The 19,746-nt window shown below is 39.6% G+C and overlaps 2 protein-coding genes across 11 annotated transcripts in view; one reads left to right on the forward strand and one right to left on the reverse strand.

The window, feature by feature from the left end:
• The first annotated feature begins 275 nt into the window (after window positions 1-275).
• On the forward strand, window positions 276-14,558 carry LOX (lysyl oxidase). Of its 2 annotated transcripts, XM_040540743.1 has the most exons (8): window positions 285-1,128; window positions 1,243-1,425; window positions 1,654-1,762; window positions 3,062-3,199; window positions 5,524-5,680; window positions 8,843-8,938; window positions 9,079-9,194; window positions 10,756-14,558. In XM_040540743.1, exons 1-8 carry the CDS (start codon window positions 711-713, stop codon window positions 10,760-10,762), a joined length of 1,224 nt encoding a protein of 407 aa, XP_040396677.1. In that variant the 5' UTR covers window positions 285-710; the 3' UTR covers window positions 10,763-14,558. The 2 variants fall into 2 exon arrangements, with proteins under 2 accessions (XP_040396676.1, XP_040396677.1); XM_040540742.1 differs by lacking the exon at window positions 10,756-14,558 and having other exon boundaries at window positions 276-1,425; window positions 9,079-9,198.
• Window positions 14,559-18,725: 4,167 nt separating this feature from the next.
• Window positions 18,726-19,746, reverse strand: part of SRFBP1 (serum response factor binding protein 1) — a 77,752-nt gene continuing 76,731 nt past the window's right edge. For all 9 annotated transcript variants that reach the window (XM_040540733.1, XM_040540738.1, XM_040540740.1 and 6 more), the window contains one exon: window positions 18,726-19,588. In XM_040540733.1, coding sequence (XP_040396667.1) covers window positions 19,401-19,588 — 188 coding nt within the window. In that variant the 3' untranslated portion in view covers window positions 18,726-19,400. The remainder of the gene's footprint in view (window positions 19,589-19,746) is intronic.

Genomic DNA, 19,746 nt, shown 5'->3' on the forward strand with positions numbered 1-19,746 from the left:
CTTTGCATACTTTGGCGCTGCCCCACGGCATAACTCTGGCGCGGCCCTGCCGCCTGGCAGCCTACGTGTGTCTCAGCGCGATCGCCCGCGCGGTCCCGGCCCGCCTCGGCTCGGCTCGGTTCAGCACAGCCCGGCCCGGCGGCGCTGGGCTCTGCCCACCGGGGTCCCGCCACCGCCCAGCTCCGTGCCCCGTCCCCCTCCGGCCTCCCCCGCCCGGTCGGGGGGCGGTGGCGGCGGGGGAGCCGTCCGGGCCGCACGTTTCCAGCCGCATTACGTGAACAAATAGCGGGGGCGCAGCCAGCGGGGCTTGTGTAACTTTGCGAGCGTGCCAGCGAGTTTAAAGTCCCTGCTCTCCTCCTCCTCCTCCTCCTTCCCTCGCTGCAGACGCCCGCGCGGGCCGGAGGACGGTGAGAGGCTGGTTGTTTGCTCCGGCTCCCATTCGCACCCCCTCGCCTATAAATACCGCGGAGAAGAGGAGCCGCTCCCGCCGCCTCCCCCGGGCCGGGCTCCCTCCCGACGGCCCGACCTGCCCGATGGCACCGCCCGGCTGCCGCCGCTGCTGAGCGACCGGGTGCCCCCCGCCTTTCTTCCTCCTCATCATCCTCATCCTCCTCCTCGGCTCCCGGCCCTCCCCCGGCACCGGGGCGCCCATCGCCCTCCTCTCGCCCCCCCGTTCTCAGCCGCCTGCCCCCGCTGCGAGCGCCGAGAAGATGCATTTCGCCCGGCCGGGGCTCCTGCTCGCCCAGCTCCACGCGTGCATCTATTGGAGCTGCCTCCGGCCCGCCGGCTGCCAGCAGCAGCAGCAGCACCAGCAGCAGCAGCCGCCGCCGCCGCGCCGCCCCGCCGCCGCCCCGCCGCCCCCCGCCGCCTGGAGGCAGCGTATCCAGTGGGAGAACAACGGGCAGGTGTACAGCCTGCTCAGCCTCGGCTCCCAGTACCAGCCCCCGCGGCGCCGGCTGGCGGCCGAGCCGGCGGGCAGCCCCATCCTGCTGCTCCGCAACAACGCCACGCTGCCGCGGGGCGCCGCCGACCGCCCGCCGGCCGCCGCGCACCCGCAGCCCGACGGCGGCACCCGCGGCTCCGGCGCTCGCCACTGGTTCCAGGCCGGCTATCAGCCGCTCTCCGCCGCCGCCGCCCGCCGCCCCGGCCCCGGGGCCGCCACCCCCGGCGGGGCCCGGAGCCCCTCGGCGGGGCCGTCGCGGCCCAGCGCCCCCAGCAGCCCCGCCGGAGGGCCCGGGGCCGGCGGCCTGCTCCCCCCCGGCAGCCCCCGAGGCGGCAGGGAGGATGTGATGGTGGGCGACGACCCGTACAACCCGTACAAGTACACGGACGATAACCCCTACTACAACTACTACGACACCTACGAGAGGCCCCGCCAGGGCAGCAGGTACAGGCCCGGCTACGGCACCGGGTACTTCCAGTACGGTAAGAGCCCCCCGCCTCCCCCCTCCCTCTGTCTTTCTCATTTTTCCCCCTCTTCCACCTCTCTCTGTCCCTTTTCCCCCTCTTTTTATGAGGAGGGGTCTGTACACATGGGAGAGAGCGTAACAGGGGGCAGGCGACGTCTCCTTGAGGATGAGGATGGGAGCCAAGTGTGTGCAGACATGTCCTGGGTTGATCTTGCTGTTCTGTGGTTGGTTTGATGAACTGCAGGTCTCCCTGACTTAGTCCCGGATCCCTATTACATCCAGGCGTCCACGTACGTCCAGAGGATGTCCATGTATAACTTGAGATGTGCTGCCGAGGAGAACTGCCTGGCAAGGTAGGCTGTTTGGTTCGTGCTCTGGGTTTCTCTGCAGTGCTCCTGCAGCCTCCACGGGACAGCCTGCGGACTGGTGGGGAGTGGGAGACGGGAGGCCGGAGGGCCTGGGGACACGCAGACCCCTCCACAGCCCTCTTCTGAGCCTGTGGCAGATGGCAGGGTTGTGTATGTAACAAAACAGCACGGCCCTATTAGAGGGAGAAGCCAAAGACACTTCGAAGAAACTCCAGTGGTTTATTTTATTTTAAAGTGATGCTGCGTGTTTCTGTTACCAGGCTCATTTGAACATAGCTGAGTTTTGCAAAATGGAGGCACCGAAAAATCCACTTGGACCTGGTGATTTTCATCAGCCTCTTCTAATCCTGCCAAATTGTATTCTACTCCACTTGTAAAAACCTATTCCTAGCCAGCACGAGTTACTATTCAAATTAAAACATGCTAATCATTTCTGGGCAGATGTATTGTTACACGTCTTGTAGTGCATCTTAAAAACTAAAATCTCTCTAAAAAGTGTTTCCAAGCCTTTTAACAGTCTGAAATAGCAGCTTTGCTGACCAAGTTAGGTCCTGTACACTTGGCAATGAGGGACTTTTCCTGTTTTGTTTGGAACAAAATCACCGTGGCTGGTTTTAACCATTTTAACTGGTTTGATACCTTATCGTGCAAAACACATTTATTTATTTACCAGCATCATTAATTGATGTCAGACTGTTTCTGTGGTCATGCTTTCTTCACTTGCTGAAAAAAAGAAAACATGGCATAAGAACTGGTATTTTTTGTGCTCACCTTACAATGAAGACTATTTGAAATGGTCTTGCTGACTAGCAACTGATTAAAACATTCAGTATGTAAAAAACTGTAGATTACGGCTGTGTAAAATAGGATAAGCCTGGGGCATGTGTTCAATAATATTTTTACAACAGAAACAAACATCTGTTACGTGATCTTATATTCACAGTGAATTATTTTGGTTCACAGCAGTTACTGAGATTGTACTTTTGGTACCAGAGTAATTTTACAGCTAAGCAGTGATCTGCTTAACAGCCAGAGCCAGAGAGTCAGTGATCCAGCTCCTCTGTGTGAGATTAGAAGCAGGTCTGAATTTTACTCAGTTCTTCCTTTGATACCGGGCCCTTCTGAACACACCATGTGGATTTCTTGTGCATCTCTATTGCATGAGCTTTAAGAAGGCTTAAAAGATCAATAATATTCAGTCACTTCTGAAACAATATAAAGTATTTTTAAAGTGTTTTTTTTTTTTTGCATATACTTACTGCTCTTCTTTTTATACTATTACAGTTCAGCTTATCGAGCAGATGTTAGAGACTACGACAATCGAGTGCTCCTGAGGTTCCCCCAAAGAGTGAAAAATCAAGGCACATCGGACTTCCTACCAAGCAGACCCCGTTATTCATGGGAGTGGCACAGCTGTCACCAGTGAGTGAAGTGCTCAGTATGGTACCTGCTAATTATCTCTTTCAGTAACAAACTGTCAATTATAAGGCAACATTTTCTGAAACTGGAGTGGAGTTGGGGGAAGCTATGGGACACTTTAGCATTTTACTCTGTGATTCATTTTATGCTAGTAGTAATCACTTCTAGAGAGCCGTGTGAAAACAAAATGGATATGAAGATTGGATATCTATAAGCATAAAACTCTTGCAGGTGTAAATTTGTTACATGGCTCAAATCAGTTTTTGACAGGGAAACTTCTCTTTTAACTATATTCTGTTAAGGTTACTGTCTAGTTACATTTAAGGTGAACCAGTAAATAAAAAAATAATAAAACAAACAAAAAAAAAACCACAGTAACTGTGGAAATTCTAAAATGCACATTTACTAGGAAGTTCCCTATCATTGTAAACACTGACCCATACTTGTTGACCTGAACTTCTTGGGTTAGTTTGACAAGGAATGTTCAGATCAGTGTGGAAAAGACATAGTACTGAGTTGACTGATTTCCTTACCAATATTCATATCATAGCATGATATTGTAGCAGAGCAGTATTGCTCTAGCATGGCAAAACTGTTGGAAATGTGGCAAGGAAAATTCCCAACATTTTGGGAGCAGGTAACATTGCAAACTTGTACGATTTCAGAAAATTCACATGCAGGCTTGCAGGCTTGTTCCTATTTCTGCTGTTTCATAGCCAAATCAATTGTAAACTACTAGAAAGTTTACCATACTTCACCTTACTTATAGTTCTAAGTTACGGGTACATAAGTGATAATTTAGTATTATTCTATTAAAAATATTATATAATGTGGCCTTGACCTAAATGCCACTTGCGTCAATGTAGTATTTCTCTCTAGTTTCAGAGGCTTTAAGCTTAACTGCTCGTAGTCAAACTTGGGTGAAAAATCGGTTTCATTAAAACAAATTCTTTCAAAGAAGGACTGATACTATTAGGTTATAAATCTTGTAAGGATCAAAAAGCTAAAACCAAATCAAACCAAACGGAAGAAGCTTCCAGAAATGCTTTAGTTAACCACCCACTGTGAAAAAAATCCAACAAAAACAACAAAGCCCCCACCCTGGCGCTTACTAAGTTGATAAGTGGATGATGAAATGGATGGAGAGAAGTTGAAATCTTCATTGGTAGAAAAGCAGTTTCGTACTGTGCTACTGTAGCCCAGATATCATTATCCAGATGCAAAGTGTCTCTGATGTTAATACAGTTCTTGGACAGAACATACACTGCCAACAGAAAAAATCCATTTCTCGTGATCATTTCTATGGCAGTGAAACAAGTCCATTTGGAAATAGACTATAACTACTAATGCCTTTGGCTAGTCATCAGTGTTAGTCATCATCTGTGAACTGGTTTTAGTGTTCCTGACATGTATGCTTGCTAGACTTCTGTGCTTCTTTTCATTTTAACAGTCTGTTTGAATTCTATTTAATTACCTTTTTCATATAGCTCTTGAGCTGAAAGTATTCATAAGTAACAGCAGCCAAATGCTGCGCACAAAGTGCAGATAGGTAGTACAAGTTTAGGTTTCCACCTTTTAAGAAAAAGTGGGACTACTAGAATAGTAGGTGTTCAAGTCCATAGAGAGAGCTAGAACTCACGGTGTATGAAAGCAAGAAAAATACATCGCTGTGCCCAGAGTGAAAGCATATGCACTTTTGAGATAGAGACCACATTAACTGTAGACTACAAAAATGCTGACATCTCTGTTCAGTTTCCATTAGTTCTTAATGACCAAGCTAATGAGAATTGTACACCAAAGCTTCCTTCCTGCAAATTTGTTTTCACTAATATTATGAATGTGATACAGATTTCCATGGATTGAGGACCATGGAAATGGGAAAGTAAATAGTTGCTTTTTGGGTAACAAGTAGGAAACTTCTCTGGAATTTATAGTAAGTAAGGTAAGCATTCCTAGCCAAACTCTGCCCAGAGGCAAAGTTATAAGATGTACAACTCCAGTATGAACTATTTAATATTTGCTATTATTATTCTGATAATAACAGCTCATTCTCAGTAAAATGGGAACTTCTGGAAAAACAGGGCTGTTGTAGAGTTTTTCCCCTATCAGTTGCTTAAGGAAGGTGGGGTTTTTATAGTCATTGAAAATTGGAATAATTACAAGAATACTTAACTGAGTGGCTTATAATAGGAAAGTATACTAACATACGACTTCTGTGCAATGAAGAAAATGTGGCCAGGTCTAACCTTGATAAGTGAATAGGAATATACTAAAAATATATTGACAAAATCTGATCCATCTTTAATAACATATCCATGGTCTAACAGACATTATCACAGCATGGATGAATTCAGTCACTATGACTTGTTGGATGCGAGCTCACACAGAAAAGTTGCTGAAGGACACAAAGCAAGTTTCTGTCTTGAAGATACCTCCTGTGATTACGGGTATTATAGACGATATGCATGTACAGCACACACGCAGGTAAGAGTTGGTTCAGAGACAACCAGAAAGAGTTGGTTCAGAGTTTCTTTTTCCTCACTAATTTATTTTTGGATTGCGTGTCCTTTTCCTATCAGTACAGGCTAGATCTGATGTGCTAACTAGCTTGGAAATTCTCCATCACAGAGGTCAGGACAGCAACTTGAAATATTATAGTTTACCCAGTTGCTGTTAAATGCAGGTATCACTAAAATGCAGGGGCACTCATTAACTTACATCACTGGTAACTGACCTACATTAAAGCACACCACAAATTCTTTCAATTTATAGATAGGACTGGTCTAGCAAGATAAAGAGAACTCAAGACTGAGTCAGTAAAGAGGTTGTTTCATGTGTTCATCCTCCAGGAACTGTTGGGTGATGCCCCTGGCTGTTCCCAGAGTTCATAGTTAGTATTTTCTTTCTTGCAGAGCATGAAGCTGCAAAGTGTGAATTTCCTTGATACCTGTACCTACTGACTGGCAGTCCAGTACAGAAAATTTACAGCAATGTTTTATGCATATATAGAAGGCCATTAAAGCATCACAGCCATGTGAACACACGTATATTAGTCATATACAAGTGTAAAGCAAGGTATTAGGGCTTAATAAAGGAACAGACAAAAAAAAAAAAAGAATGTACCATTCTGATATTATACCAGTTCATGATAGACCTCTACCTTGACTATTGTGTGGAGTGCTGGTCACTGCCTCTCAAAACTGTTACAGTAAACAAAGCAAGCAACCAACCCTAGGAGAACAAGGATGATCAGGAGTGTAGTATGGCCATAACACTAGGATTTCATAGGGTATTCCCTATGAATAGGGAAAGCCAGAAATAGTACCAAATCATGAGTGATCCTGGACTGGACGAAGAAATCCTTGATATTCACTGTTTTTCATAGTACAAGAATTTAGGATATCCAAAAGAACTGTCAGGCAACATCTTTAAAACATTGAAGGGTGCTCTTTTTACTTAAGAATAAATCGTTCAACTCCTTGCCATAGGATGTTGCAGAGACCAAAAATAATCTATGAGTTCAAAAAAAATGTTAGGCCAAATAATAGAGGCTATTAAACACAATCTGATGGCATTCTGTGTCTCAGATATTGTTAAATGCCTGGTGGAAGGAATTTACCTGGCTAAGGGACGTTACAAGTCCCATTTCTTTTGTTCTTTCTCCTCAATCTTCTGCTGCTGACCACTGTCAGAGACATGACACTGAGCTCAATGGACCTGTGGTTTATCTCAGTGTGGCCATACCATAAGCTTGTATCCCTTACTCTGCAGTTTTTAATCTAGGAGGTAGTTATTTTATCACAGAGAAATGGCAGCCATGCTTCACTGGCTGACATGTACACATCTGAATTTTACATATAATGAATGATCTACACTACATCAAGGCTTTGAAGAGGTTTTATAAACATCTTTTCTCCTTCTGTAGACGATGACATCTAACTAAGCAACATGCATATTTTACAGCTGGAGTATTTGTGTCACTAGAATCATGCCTATGTCAGCATTTCCACTGGAAGCCCATATTTCAGGGGTTTGTAATTGGACTGTAAAACTTTCCTCCAGCCTCAGACTTGGCACATATGTGAGAGAGTCTGAGCTGATCACCAGCTGGGTCAAGAGGGAATTCTTGTGGACTTGGATTTTGAGCAATCTGTGTGTTACTAGAATGTATTAGCTTTGCCTAAAGCAATCTACATCAGCCATGATGAAAAACACCAGATTTGAACCATTGATACATTCATATATGGAAATTCTTTTTAAAGTTCCTAAACTGCAAAGAAACTTTCAGAAAAGATAGGTCTGGAAGAAGGACTGCATTTTAAATTCTATCAGAATTCTTGTGTCTCTGTGTTTGCCTGAAGAGAAGCCCCACTGGGGCACTTCCCTGAAAAACTAAATGTGCAAACAGCTCTCGATTTTCCTTTTCCTGTTTAGAGGTGGCACTTACGCAGAGCAAAAAGATGTGCTCTTCCTAAGGGTAGTGACAGGTTCCAACACAGGTGATTAAGTTCATACTCAATCACAGAGTCACAGAGTGGTTGAGGTTGGAAGGGACCTCTGGAGATCATGTAGTCCAACTCCCCAGCCGAGCAGGATCACCTAGAGCACTTTGCACAGGATGGCATCTAAATGGATTTTGAATATTTCCAGAGAAGGAGACTCCACAACCTCTCTGGGCAACCTGTCCAAGTGCTCTGTCACCCTCACAGTACAGAAATGCCCTCTCATATTCATCTGGAACTTCCTGTGCTTCAGTTTGTGCCCATTGCTTCTCGTTCTGTCACTGGTTACAACAGAAAAGAGACCGGCTCTGTCCTCTCAACACCCTCCCCTCAGATATTTATACACATTGTTAAGACCAATGAACCTCAGAATCTCAAAAATCTCAGAAGCTGTCTACTTGAGATTTGCAGATATTTAGGTCCAGTCTTTGGTCAAGTTTGATTTTATTCTTACCTTTAAAATATAGATTTTTAAATATTCAGCTGTAAGGTTTCCTTTGAAACATACTTTGCTGTTGGAAAATGTATTATTTTCTGTGAAGAAGTGTCTTTTGGCAGTGAATAATTCCGACTCATTTTTATTTGGGCAGGAGTGGTAGTTAGGGAAGAATAGGGAGGTAGTGTCAGAATTCTGTCTTGTAAAGGTTCCTTTCATGTTCCAAAGTCTTCCTGTCATGTAGCTCAGTGCCTTTTACTCAGGATCCCCTGCTGACTGACCAATCTTGCACTAAAGTAGTCATACAAAAAGGCACAGTTGAAGGAAAATGGAAACTAGACATGCCTAAACACCACTTCTCAGAGTACTTTTCAACATTAAGGTTTTCTAGATTATTTTAATTGACTTCAGACAACGGATAAAATACAGATATCTTATGGATGAACAACTATCAATAGTTATAGGTGTTCCTTATGCGATAGTAGTACAGCACTCTCTATAAAACTGACATGTTAGAATTACGTGTTCTAGTTCGGGTATTCAAATAAAATGCCAAGAAAAAATAAGCCTCATTCCCGGAGGTAATTTTTCATTTTCCTAGTGAAATGTTGTGATGACTAAGTGTACTTCAGTCTCAGTGTTACTAATGTCTGGAATGTTAGTGTTCCTAAAAAAAATTTTGACACCTATCTATCTCTTATTTTCAAGGGATTGAGCCCTGGCTGTTACGACACTTATAATGCTGACATAGATTGCCAGTGGATTGATATCACAGATGTGAAACCTGGAAATTACATTCTGAAGGTAAGGGTTTTGGGAAAGGAGAGTTACTTTCTTTCTCTTTTTTTTTTTCTTTTTGTTTTTTAAGAGAAGCAAATCATATGCATATGTCCTTTTGAATGTAAAGTTACCAACCCAACAACACTGCACTTTCTCCCCTTAAGGTCAGTGTAAACCCCAGCTACTTGGTACCTGAATCCGATTACTCCAACAATATAGTACGCTGTGATATACGCTATACTGGCCACCATGCATATGCCTCTGGCTGTACAATTTCACCGTGAGTATATTTAACTGTTTTGCATTCACATTACTGAAGTTGACAATCAGATTTATGCAGTTTAGAGACCTATTTTATATTGAAGAAGTCCCAATTCTAATGATATAAATTTCTTTAGTATGTCACTTCACAGCTTTCAGAATCTAGTGTGTTAATCTGAAATCTGGATGAAACTTTTCAAAGGTCATTTTTGTCAGGAAGGATGAGAATGGTTACTTGGTCTTGATAACTACATATCTTTTGAATCCTGACCAGGGCTAATTAAATTATTTACACAATCTAGCACTTTTTTTTTTTTTTTAATTATTTAGGTTTGTAAAACAATCATAAGTGATAGTTTTGCTTTTGTCATCTTGTTATTGGGATATATAGCACTTCAAAATTGCTACTATCGCCTGGGCTCCGAGATGCTGCCTCTGGCTCAGGCCTTTATATTTGTACTAAAACCTTTCTATTCTCATTCAATACCCATTTATAGCATTTGAACAGAACTGTTGAGCATTTAAATAGCTCTTAAAGCATTTTGCAAAATCCCACACGTATATGTTACTTTGCTGCTGCGGACACAGCAGTTATCTTTCCTGAAACGACTCTTCCAGACACACAGTGTTGACAGTATACCATTAGTTCTTCAAAAGTTTAAACAATGCTACAACTATGCTTGTCATTTCTTTCCTCTGAAAAGGTAAACTCACATTTAATTAATGTTCATATTTGTGGATCTACTGTAGCTTAGTAGTTGCAAAATATACACACAGAAAGCAGTCTTCTGTAACACAGAGATAAGTGGTTCTCAGGATAATATGTTAACTACTCACACAAAACTGTTATGAAGTGGTTTGATTTTATGGCACAAAAAATGACGTGCCAACACTGTATAGAGATTCATGTGAGATTCCAGAGCAGTAAACAAAAAATGAAATAAATGACCAGTATAGTCCACTGTAACAGCATCAATGAAACAAACATAATTAATTTAAAGTGAATATTGATAAGTTAGCCTGTAAAAGGTTCATTGCTTACTCTGTATTAGGAAGCTGCTGATTAAATGAGACTAAAACGAGAAACATTTTTTTACTCCAGCATGGAGATACGTTTATAATTACACTTAAGTCATAAATGCAAGATGTTAAATAAATGGCTTCAGCATAATCCTCATAATCCTTTATTCTTACTGTACAGTGGTAAGACTTGTAGAAAGTGGTGAAAGAGAACAACATGTGTCCTAGAAATCATGAGTGATTTATTTTTGACAGCCCTTTGGAAGGAGCTTTTTAAAATATTTCTCTGTAACAACAGTGACTAGGTACTTCAGTGAACGCAGCTTCTACTCACTCACATTCAGAGGGAAGAGAAATTCATGCTTGATTAATTAGCTTAACGTTCTTGCCATCTTTGTAAATGCAAGCAAATAAATATATTCATGCCTGTTGGAATCTGACAAAATTTCTTCTACCCTTTTTGAGCTGCATCTTCAAGTTGACAAAAGGATATGTAGCAGATTTTTTGTATTTTTGTATTTTTGACCATGTGCTTACCACTGTTTCTTTTCTTTTAACAGGTACTGAGAAGGATGCAAGAAAATGGATGAGACAGAGCCAAATGTTTTGAACTGAAGTATCATTATATAAATTTCGATAGGATGTAAACACTATAGAAGCAAAACTACAGAACACACACATATATACCCACACACATCATGTGATTTTGAAGCACATCAGCTGCTTCTCAACAAAATCTGTAACTGGATTTTAAGCATTTGAATTGGCATTACTTTTTTAACTATTGAAATGTGTGGAACTGGTGATTCATCCACAGATAAATTTTGAAATTCTAACTCATTAGTAAAATCATGAGCATTTTTTAACTCCTGCAAATTTGGAGTTCAGGTGATAAATAGACTTCAGTCAGAATATTACTGTTGAACGTATTCTAAAAAGTAGCAAAACTTTATGTAAAATGAATTAAATAAAATGCAATAGAAAGTACTAATGTCGGCTATCTCAGAAAATACCAGAATGAAAAACAGCTTGAGAGTAATGCTGCAGTAACCATTAAAATAAAACTTGCTAGGACACGTTGATACGAATGAGAAAAGTATGTTCAGTTTTCAAGGGATATTAACATATAGCAAAGAAATACATATCTATCTATCTATCTATCAGTTATACCCCTGCAAGAAAAGTTATGTTTACATTTTTAATACATTAGAAGTTTTACCGTTTTCTTAAGTCAAAAACAGATGGGGTTTTGAAAGAAACCTTTCATCAGTAGAAATGAATTAAAGAACTTATCCACCTTTCTATGCTGTAGAGATTTTTCAAGGTGGGGCTTTTAAAAGACTTCTGCACACGTAATGTGGATAAAAATGAATACCTGTCGAGAAGAGGGCTCTTAGAGGTGACAAAGAGTCCCTGGTGTAGTCATCTGTGAGAAACAACCAGCTTGAACAGGTTAACCATCAAAATAATACAGGCAGTTAACTCAGGTGGCACCATAAAAAGAAGTAGGTCAGAATCTCTAAAAAGGTATTTTTATCATGAAGAAGCTTACTGCCTGCTTCCCCCTGAAGTACTGTACTTGGCTTTTAAAATTTATATCTCAGTAGTCAAGCAATGAAGTTGAAAATATACTATATAGAGAGGGAGAGCAAAAGTCAATATATTAAATATCCTACCTTAGGCTGTTCAGGAACCAAATACAACATTGTTAAGGGGAAGAATTTCCAGCCCAAATTAAAGTTTTCACTGAACGTCTTACTGGTGCTGGGTACACTACCCCTCCTCCCATCCCCAAATCATTTTGCTTTTGCAGTGCACCCTGCTGTAAGCTACAGTAGCTGTGATTTTGTTTTTAAACTGTGAAATAACATATCACAAGGGGATCTCATGCTTTTTTTCAGATTTCAGATCATATAAAATGAAGAATCTACTTTTGAAACAAAGTGACCTAGAAGTATTGATTGGTATTGGTTGTGTTTAATCAGCAGTTCGAAACACCTAATGAGACATGAAAGCTCGGTATCTTGATTTCTTGAGTTTTTTAAGTACACGTGCTATTCAATATAGTTAAAAAGGAAAAATCTGAGGAATATGGAGAGATTTTCTTACCAGTATTGAGAATACTTCAGGCAGTATTTGGAAATATTTTTTGAAATAGAACCCTATGAATTAAATTTGGAAGTTTTATCTCAATTATCATAATATCCTTTAAGGATCAGCTTGTTTTTTACTGCATATATTTATTTCAAGAGTATAAAGTATTTCCACCTTAATCATAACTAGGTTACAAACTTGTCCAACTAATGGATATACTGAAAAGAGAGTCTAAGAACCAACAACCAAGTGATTACTACCCCAAATTTGAAGTGTGTCCTGAATAGAATTTAGACTGCAGGTCCCTTTTTGTTTGTTCAGAGATCCATTTTAGCAATCAGTCACCAGTATGGCACCAAACAGGAGCAAAATTTGGAAACTAGATTTATTAGAAAGCCATTTATTACATGTGTCTGCAAAGTGAGGGCCTGATGAAAGCTCAGGCTTCTGAAATCTCAGCTCAAAGAGTTTTTAAGATTAGGATTTAAGGGATGCAAGTGCATTCACCTTTCTAGAAACTTAGGTCAGAACTGGGGTGAAGGTCCTGATAGCAGCTTGGGCAATGGACACACAAGCTACTACTGTAATGGAAGCTAAGCTGTGGGCACAGACTGCTTCCTGGTAAGAGTTTGTGTGCTCTTACCTCATTGTGCCTGACACTGAATGTGGGACAAGAAACTAACTGGACACAGAGCAGCTGAGGAGTTTCTCCCTCAGCTTTCTAGGAAGTAACCTGCTCGCATGTCTATACCCAAACTACTTGCAGAACTCCACTGAAGTGAGCAAGTAGCCAGAGGAGGTTAAGCATCTGTGTAGGTGGAGCAAGTTGTAATACTGGACTTAAGACATTTCAATGGGAATGGCCTGGTTCGGAAAGGTGTTTAACGCCATAACTTTGAGTATTGGGGATATTGTGGCTACAGAGATGTAGCTCTTTTCCGTAGCAAAATATTTTTTACTTGTTTTAAAGTGTGTGTTAAGGAACATGACAGTAATATACGATAGCACAAACATTGCCTAAGATAACATGAACAGTCTATTCAGAAAAGCAAGAGATTTTAGGATTAAAAAAAATGAAGAAATATGACTTTAACTTACCCTATTTAACTATAGCTAATCACAATGCAGTAGAAGAGTTGATCATATAGCATGTGTAGAAGTATTTCTAAATAGGGGAGCGCCAACCAGAATTTTTAGTATCTTGGCTCTGCAGTTTTGTCCCAGACTTCTTAACTGACTGTTTTCATGCTGGAATATATTTAAGAAATTACATGCATTTTTGTTGAAAAACATTTATAAAAAAATGTTTTGATAAAACCTTATTTTATAAAGCAAATTATGTTTTGGAATCCTTTTTTACAAGACATTGGGCTTATTTCTATCATCTTTGAAAGGGATCTACTGTTGGTCTCAGTGGGAGCAGTATCAAACAAATTTTGTGAGAAATCCAGTATAAAATTGCTGTCATGTAGTCTCAGATCTTTGAAAAGACAAAATGTTTAGTATGTGTGTGAAGCAATTGCCTTCCACATTTCAAGTCTTTAGGTAAAAACTGCACGTAAGGAACATACTATGTACCAGACTCATTACAGAAGGGGTTCGTTAAGTATTTTTTTTTAATCCTGAAATATATTTGGTATTTGCATATTTCTAGACAAAAGTAACAAAAATGACAGATTGGTCACCATCTGAACCAACATATTGTGTAGATGATGTTTTTGTGTTAGTAAAAGTCTATTCGTTTTTCTCTCTGCTCCAGTTTACTATGCAGTGTTGAATGGGTACAAACACCAAAATGTGCATTCTTTGTCATTTATGTGTTGTTTATATTGTACTCATTCAGACCAGCATGGTGAATTTCATAAATGAGACATCAAAAGGTGGTTTATCCTGTGTCTCACATTTATGCTGACATGGCATTTTCATTTTCTCCAAATCATAAAAGGTGCTGAAAGGTTTTAACTTGAATTAAAACCAAAAAGTGTGTTATGGGGAGGTTTTTATTACGCAACTAATTGCTACAGATACAGTGAAATGCCACTTATTTTTGCAACTTTTTTTTTTTTTAAGTTTTCATTATTTTCTTCACTTCTCTTCCAAGAGTCTTAATTTCAAAAAACTTTGCATCTTTATCTGAAGAGCTCTTATTTATAATATTCAGACACTAGCTTTGTATTCTTTATTGCACTTTCATATTCTTGTGTTACATGCCCGTATTATGGTTGCAAATTTATGTGAAAATGACTTGAATAAAGTTTTTCAAGCGTTCTATTTGTCTAAGTATTATGCTTAATGGAAGAGTTCACCATAGGCCACATCCAATTGTAATGCATAAGCTTCAGCAAAAGTTGTGTGCATGTACGTATCGTACATGACATGAAAATGGGGAAGATCCTGTCACTCTGACATGGTCTCAGAAAAAAATGTCATGCCCAGATAAAAAGAAATCAAAAGATGCAAGGGATGATAAATTACCTCTCACACTACACAAAAGCTTAACAAGTGAAGGCATAATAGGATAAGATATGGTTCATCCAGATACAGCCCATGATGTTAAAGATTTCCTTACCAAACAAGTTGTCTCTGAAGGAACAAGAGCTTAGAAACCACTTTTGGAATTTTTGCACCAAAAACTTTGCTCATATGGAAAGAATGTGTGAGCAGTCTGTCACAGATAGTCAATGTACTCTATACAATTGACTTAACACATTTAACACTCAGTTATTCCAAAAACATTTTATCCTTTATTTACATTTTCTGAATACAAACCAACATTCTGCTGCCTCTTCAATCTGTATGCTAAGCTGATTAAATAGGATGAATTATGAAACATCTCCGTTCCCTTTGCTGAGGGATTAATTCAGAACATGGTTAAGAACACTGAATTGTTCACTCTAGTAAGAGGTTTCCAAGCACTGAAATATCAGCCATGGTGCTCTTGACCCTGGGTAAATGGAGACAAAAATGATGTAGTATATTTAAAAAAAAAAACATGAATGTAGAATTATTTCAGGTTTAAACAACGTTGTGGTGGTATTTCTAAAATTTATTTAACAATATTATTTCTATGCTATATAGTTTAGAGCTAAGAGCTTCTAACTAGGAATCTCTGCAAGTGCTATCCCTAGCTCTAGGGACTAGAGTCCAGAATTAGAGCTACTAGAACTAGGGACTAGCTCTGTCTAGGGACAGAACTCCATGCGAGTACAGAAATGCAGTCAAAACAACTATACATCCGACTATTGTAGTAAGAATATTCAGATTTATTGAAAATATCATTTCCATCTACTATCATTCCGCTCTCAGTTTCACAGTAACTCACCTGCCTAGTATGACAAAATGATCTGTCACCAGCCTACAACTAGAAAATAGTCCCAAACTTTCAGTTAAGAAATAATTGAATTTTAATTCTGGCCCTAATTCATCTATCTAACTTGATCATATAAAACTGATGATAAATATTTATGCCTGTTTGGATATCTTCAAACTTGTGCTATCAATAGCACAGCTGTGTTTTTTGATTTTTTTCCCTCTTTTATTCCCTTTTAATATATTTAAACTAACACTGAATCTTTTTAAAGATACTGAAATCTGAGATTGTTTTGTCAGGAGGTTTGAAGTGAAAACATTGTGCACCTAAAAGCAGTCTAGGAGTATCTGACAAACCCAGACTGAGAACATTTCCCCGACGGTATGGTACTGAAGTGGAAAGCATGGTTCTCAAGGTTTCTTAATCTAATCATCACAGAATGAAATAACTTGCCATATCGCTATAAAAATAGATTTGTAATACTTATGAGAGGTCTCTGTTGAAACAATGTTACAGATACAAGCAATGTTAACATCATGTATATACTGAAAATGTTATGTTGTCATAATGAAGAAAAAATATTCTAGCTTTTATCAACAAGCTCCAGGCATATTCATTGAGTTTATCAGTTCATAAAAATCACCCAGTTGCACATTATAAATATTATCAGGTTTTAACCATCACTGCTCACTTGTGCAGTGCTTAGCACATGAAGGCTGTGATCCAGGTGAGTCACTAAGTACCAGTAGCAATAATTTATTAAGATATGAAGCAATGGCAATAACCTAATCTCTCTTCTCTCATTCATGTTCAGCACGTCTCTTTTTTTTTCACATCTTTTGATTTAGACTTTTTTTTTTTTTTTTGAGTAGGAGCTCAAAGGTGTTTCAGAAGTGTTTCAAAAGAGGAAAAAAAGAGATGTTTTGATAAACTAGGTTTCCTTCAAGAAGAACTCTATGGCCACAAATTACAGCTGTAATTTGGTAAGAAACTTGCTCCCATGCCAAGATAAACTAATGCTCCTAGATCTCTCAGCACATGCAAACAACCATTTTAGAACTTATGCTTCTTAAACATTTTTTTCAAGCTATTTGCACTCTTTTTTAGTCTTTAATGTAAGTCAACTATTAAAATATGGTTCTCATCTACTCAAAGAAAGATAAGCTGTCCATGAAAAATTGTATTATAACTGATGACAGCTAACAAAAGAAATTTTTCTTGCCTTTTACTGGAACCAGAGAAGTCACATGTCAAACATTTGTTTGGACTAGCATTCAGCTAGGATTATGTACTCATTTGTTTATTGTAAGCATTCAGGACTAGCATTTGCATCTGCAAAACTACAAGAGTTTGCTATGTGGCAGGTAAATGCAAGTCTTTTTCTACAAAAGCTGATCCTTCCCTACAAAAACACATTAAACAGGCTTTCATGTTTTCATGTTTTATTTTTCTGGCCTAAAGTTTCAAGTCATTCGATGCAGTACATTAGAAACAGTAACAACAAAGAGCACTGGGAAATAGAAGGTTATCTGAGTTTCAAATTCAAAAGCAATGCAACTCAGGAAAACAATGCAGCTCAGAAGGCTACCGGTCTTCTCTGCTGTTAGGATGCATTGCTGGCTCGTGGTCTGCTGGTGTCCAGCAGAGACCCAGGTCATTTCCTGCAAGCTGCATTCCAGGCCATCAGCACCCAGCACAGACTGGTGTATAGTGTTAGTGCTCCCCAGGGGCAGGGCTTTGCATTTGCCCTTCCTAAACTTCACGAGATTTAAACTTTCCCTATGTTCATTTCTCCAGCCTGTCCACATCCCACTGCATGGCAGCACAACCACCTGGCTTACATACCGCTCCTCCCAGTTCTGTATTTTCTGTAAATTTGTTGAGGGTGCGCTCTGTTCCATCATCCAGGTCATGAATGAAGCTGTTAAATACTACTGACGTCAGTACTGAACCGTGGGGACACCACTAGTTACCTGTCTTCCAGTTGTACGGTCTTTCTCCTATCAAAGTCTTTGGAGCTCAGCAGTTCAGCCAGTTTTTGATTCATCTCGCTTTCCATTTATCTCATCCATATTACCTCAGTTTATCTATAACGATATTATGGGAGGGTGCATCAAAAGCCTTATTAGAGCGGAGATAAGCTACATCCACTCCTTTCCCCAACATCCACCCTCTCTATGATAATGTAGCATTGAAAGGGTGAATAAGAATTCATTGTTCATTGTCCCTTCTAATATAGGAGTTGGGAACATTTAATAAACCCAGTAAGTCACAGCTTAAGACACAGAAAAAGAGATTTTTTTTTCATAGAGTAAAATACATAGGAAGGACTTCTACGATTTAAGAGATCAGAGGCTGCACAAGTTCACATGGATTTTACAAACTTGCAAAAGAGAAATTCATTGAGGATTATTAAACAAAATAATTTACCATATATTAGTAAGCCCCTGAGCTGTAAAACTGCAAGTTGGGTGAATCTTTGGATGATGTAGCACTGCCTGCTTTCTCCATCCCTATACTTAAAGCATCCCTTTTTTGATTACTGTTGTAGATGCTAGGCTAGATGGCCCTTTGGTCTGATACCAGGTTATTCTCACACATTAAAAAATGCCATAGGACTTGTACAGTACACTATCTCACACCCATAGCAGTCATTTATCAAGTTTCTGGATTAACTTGCTACAAGAGTATGAAAGATAACTATGTTTAAATAAACATCACTGTTAAAGATTAACTATAAATTCAGAACTTGGTTCAATTAAGCAGTAGGAAAAGACCCTGAAGAAAAATACTGTGAAGATTTTATCTCATATCCCAATCAAATGAACTCCAAAATTGAAAATGCCACTTAAAAGCCAAATGTTTCTTAGTCTGCCAAGACTAAGGCTTTCAGTTTTTCAGCATTCTATGAGAAATAACAAAATACATTTGTCTAACACTACCGTTTTATATACATTCTATTTGCTTAAATATCAGCTGTATCAAATACAAAAGATGACTTCTAATTGTACAAGTGGAAGACAGACATAGTGAACCACCCAGACACAACCTCCAGGACAGGAATATTAAAGACACTTTTTTCATTTTTTCAGACCAGCAGTGTAATCAAGAAATGACAAAGATTGCAATTTAACAGGCCAATATTTTATTGTTTTGATACCGCGTGCATTACAGAGTGGATTTTTGAGATACCTGATACATCCATGAATTTGTGAAGTCTATTCATGTTTAAGAGATCTTTTCTTCTCACCCGAGATATATTTGATAATATAGTCCTAAAATTATCACTTCAGAAGAGGTATTTTATATTCTCACCTCTCACCTGAAATACAAGCCCTCAAGCAGTTAGAAGTACATTTTTACAAAAAAAAAGCTCCAGAGAGTCTGTACTACTCCTACACAGCACAAAGGGTGTTCCTAAAGCCCATTCATTCACACTAGGATGTATTTCATAAATGGTGGCATTATGTAACAGGACTTATAAACCAACTCCATATGCCCATACCTTAGTCAACAGACAGCACGCTCAGTAAATGAAGCAATCTAATAACAATGCTTTTTTATAGACTGCAAAGGATAACGAAGGTTTAGTAAAAATAATTTATAAAGACACCTAAATGTGGCTTAAAAATGCATGAATTTGGAGACATGTAAAATTTTATCTCAGTGAAGATTTCTAGTCTTATTTCCATCCTTATCCCAGAGAAAAAGCGTTCAAACAGTGGTTGTTACTTCATAAGAAAGTACCACAGGATGCAAATTTACAAGAATTGTATTTTAAAATCTCAATTTACATACAGTCTAGTCATCAAATTTAATCTTTTTTCCTTGGAATGCTGTAATTTGAGACATTTGTTCCCGACGTCTCTTGCTTGCTTCCCATGAAGGATGAAGAGGCTGCTCCAAACATGGTTTCTTACTGTCACATTTAAGACCCGAACCTTTTGCAAATGGTTGCTTTTTGAGCTGTGGTTCCTTTTTAACAAGAGCTGTGCAAGAAGTACAACATGAAACATTAAGTAATTCAAAACCCTTCATAAAAATGTGCTAAAACAACCTTGAGATTGTAGACATTTTCAAGAATTTATTAATGAGCCATGGGGTACACATTCATCTGAATGCTTACAGCAAGATTTTCTCATCTTGC

This window comes from Cygnus olor, chromosome Z (assembly GCF_009769625.2).
Source record: "Cygnus olor isolate bCygOlo1 chromosome Z, bCygOlo1.pri.v2, whole genome shotgun sequence".
NCBI lineage: Eukaryota > Metazoa > Chordata > Aves > Anseriformes > Anatidae > Cygnus > Cygnus olor.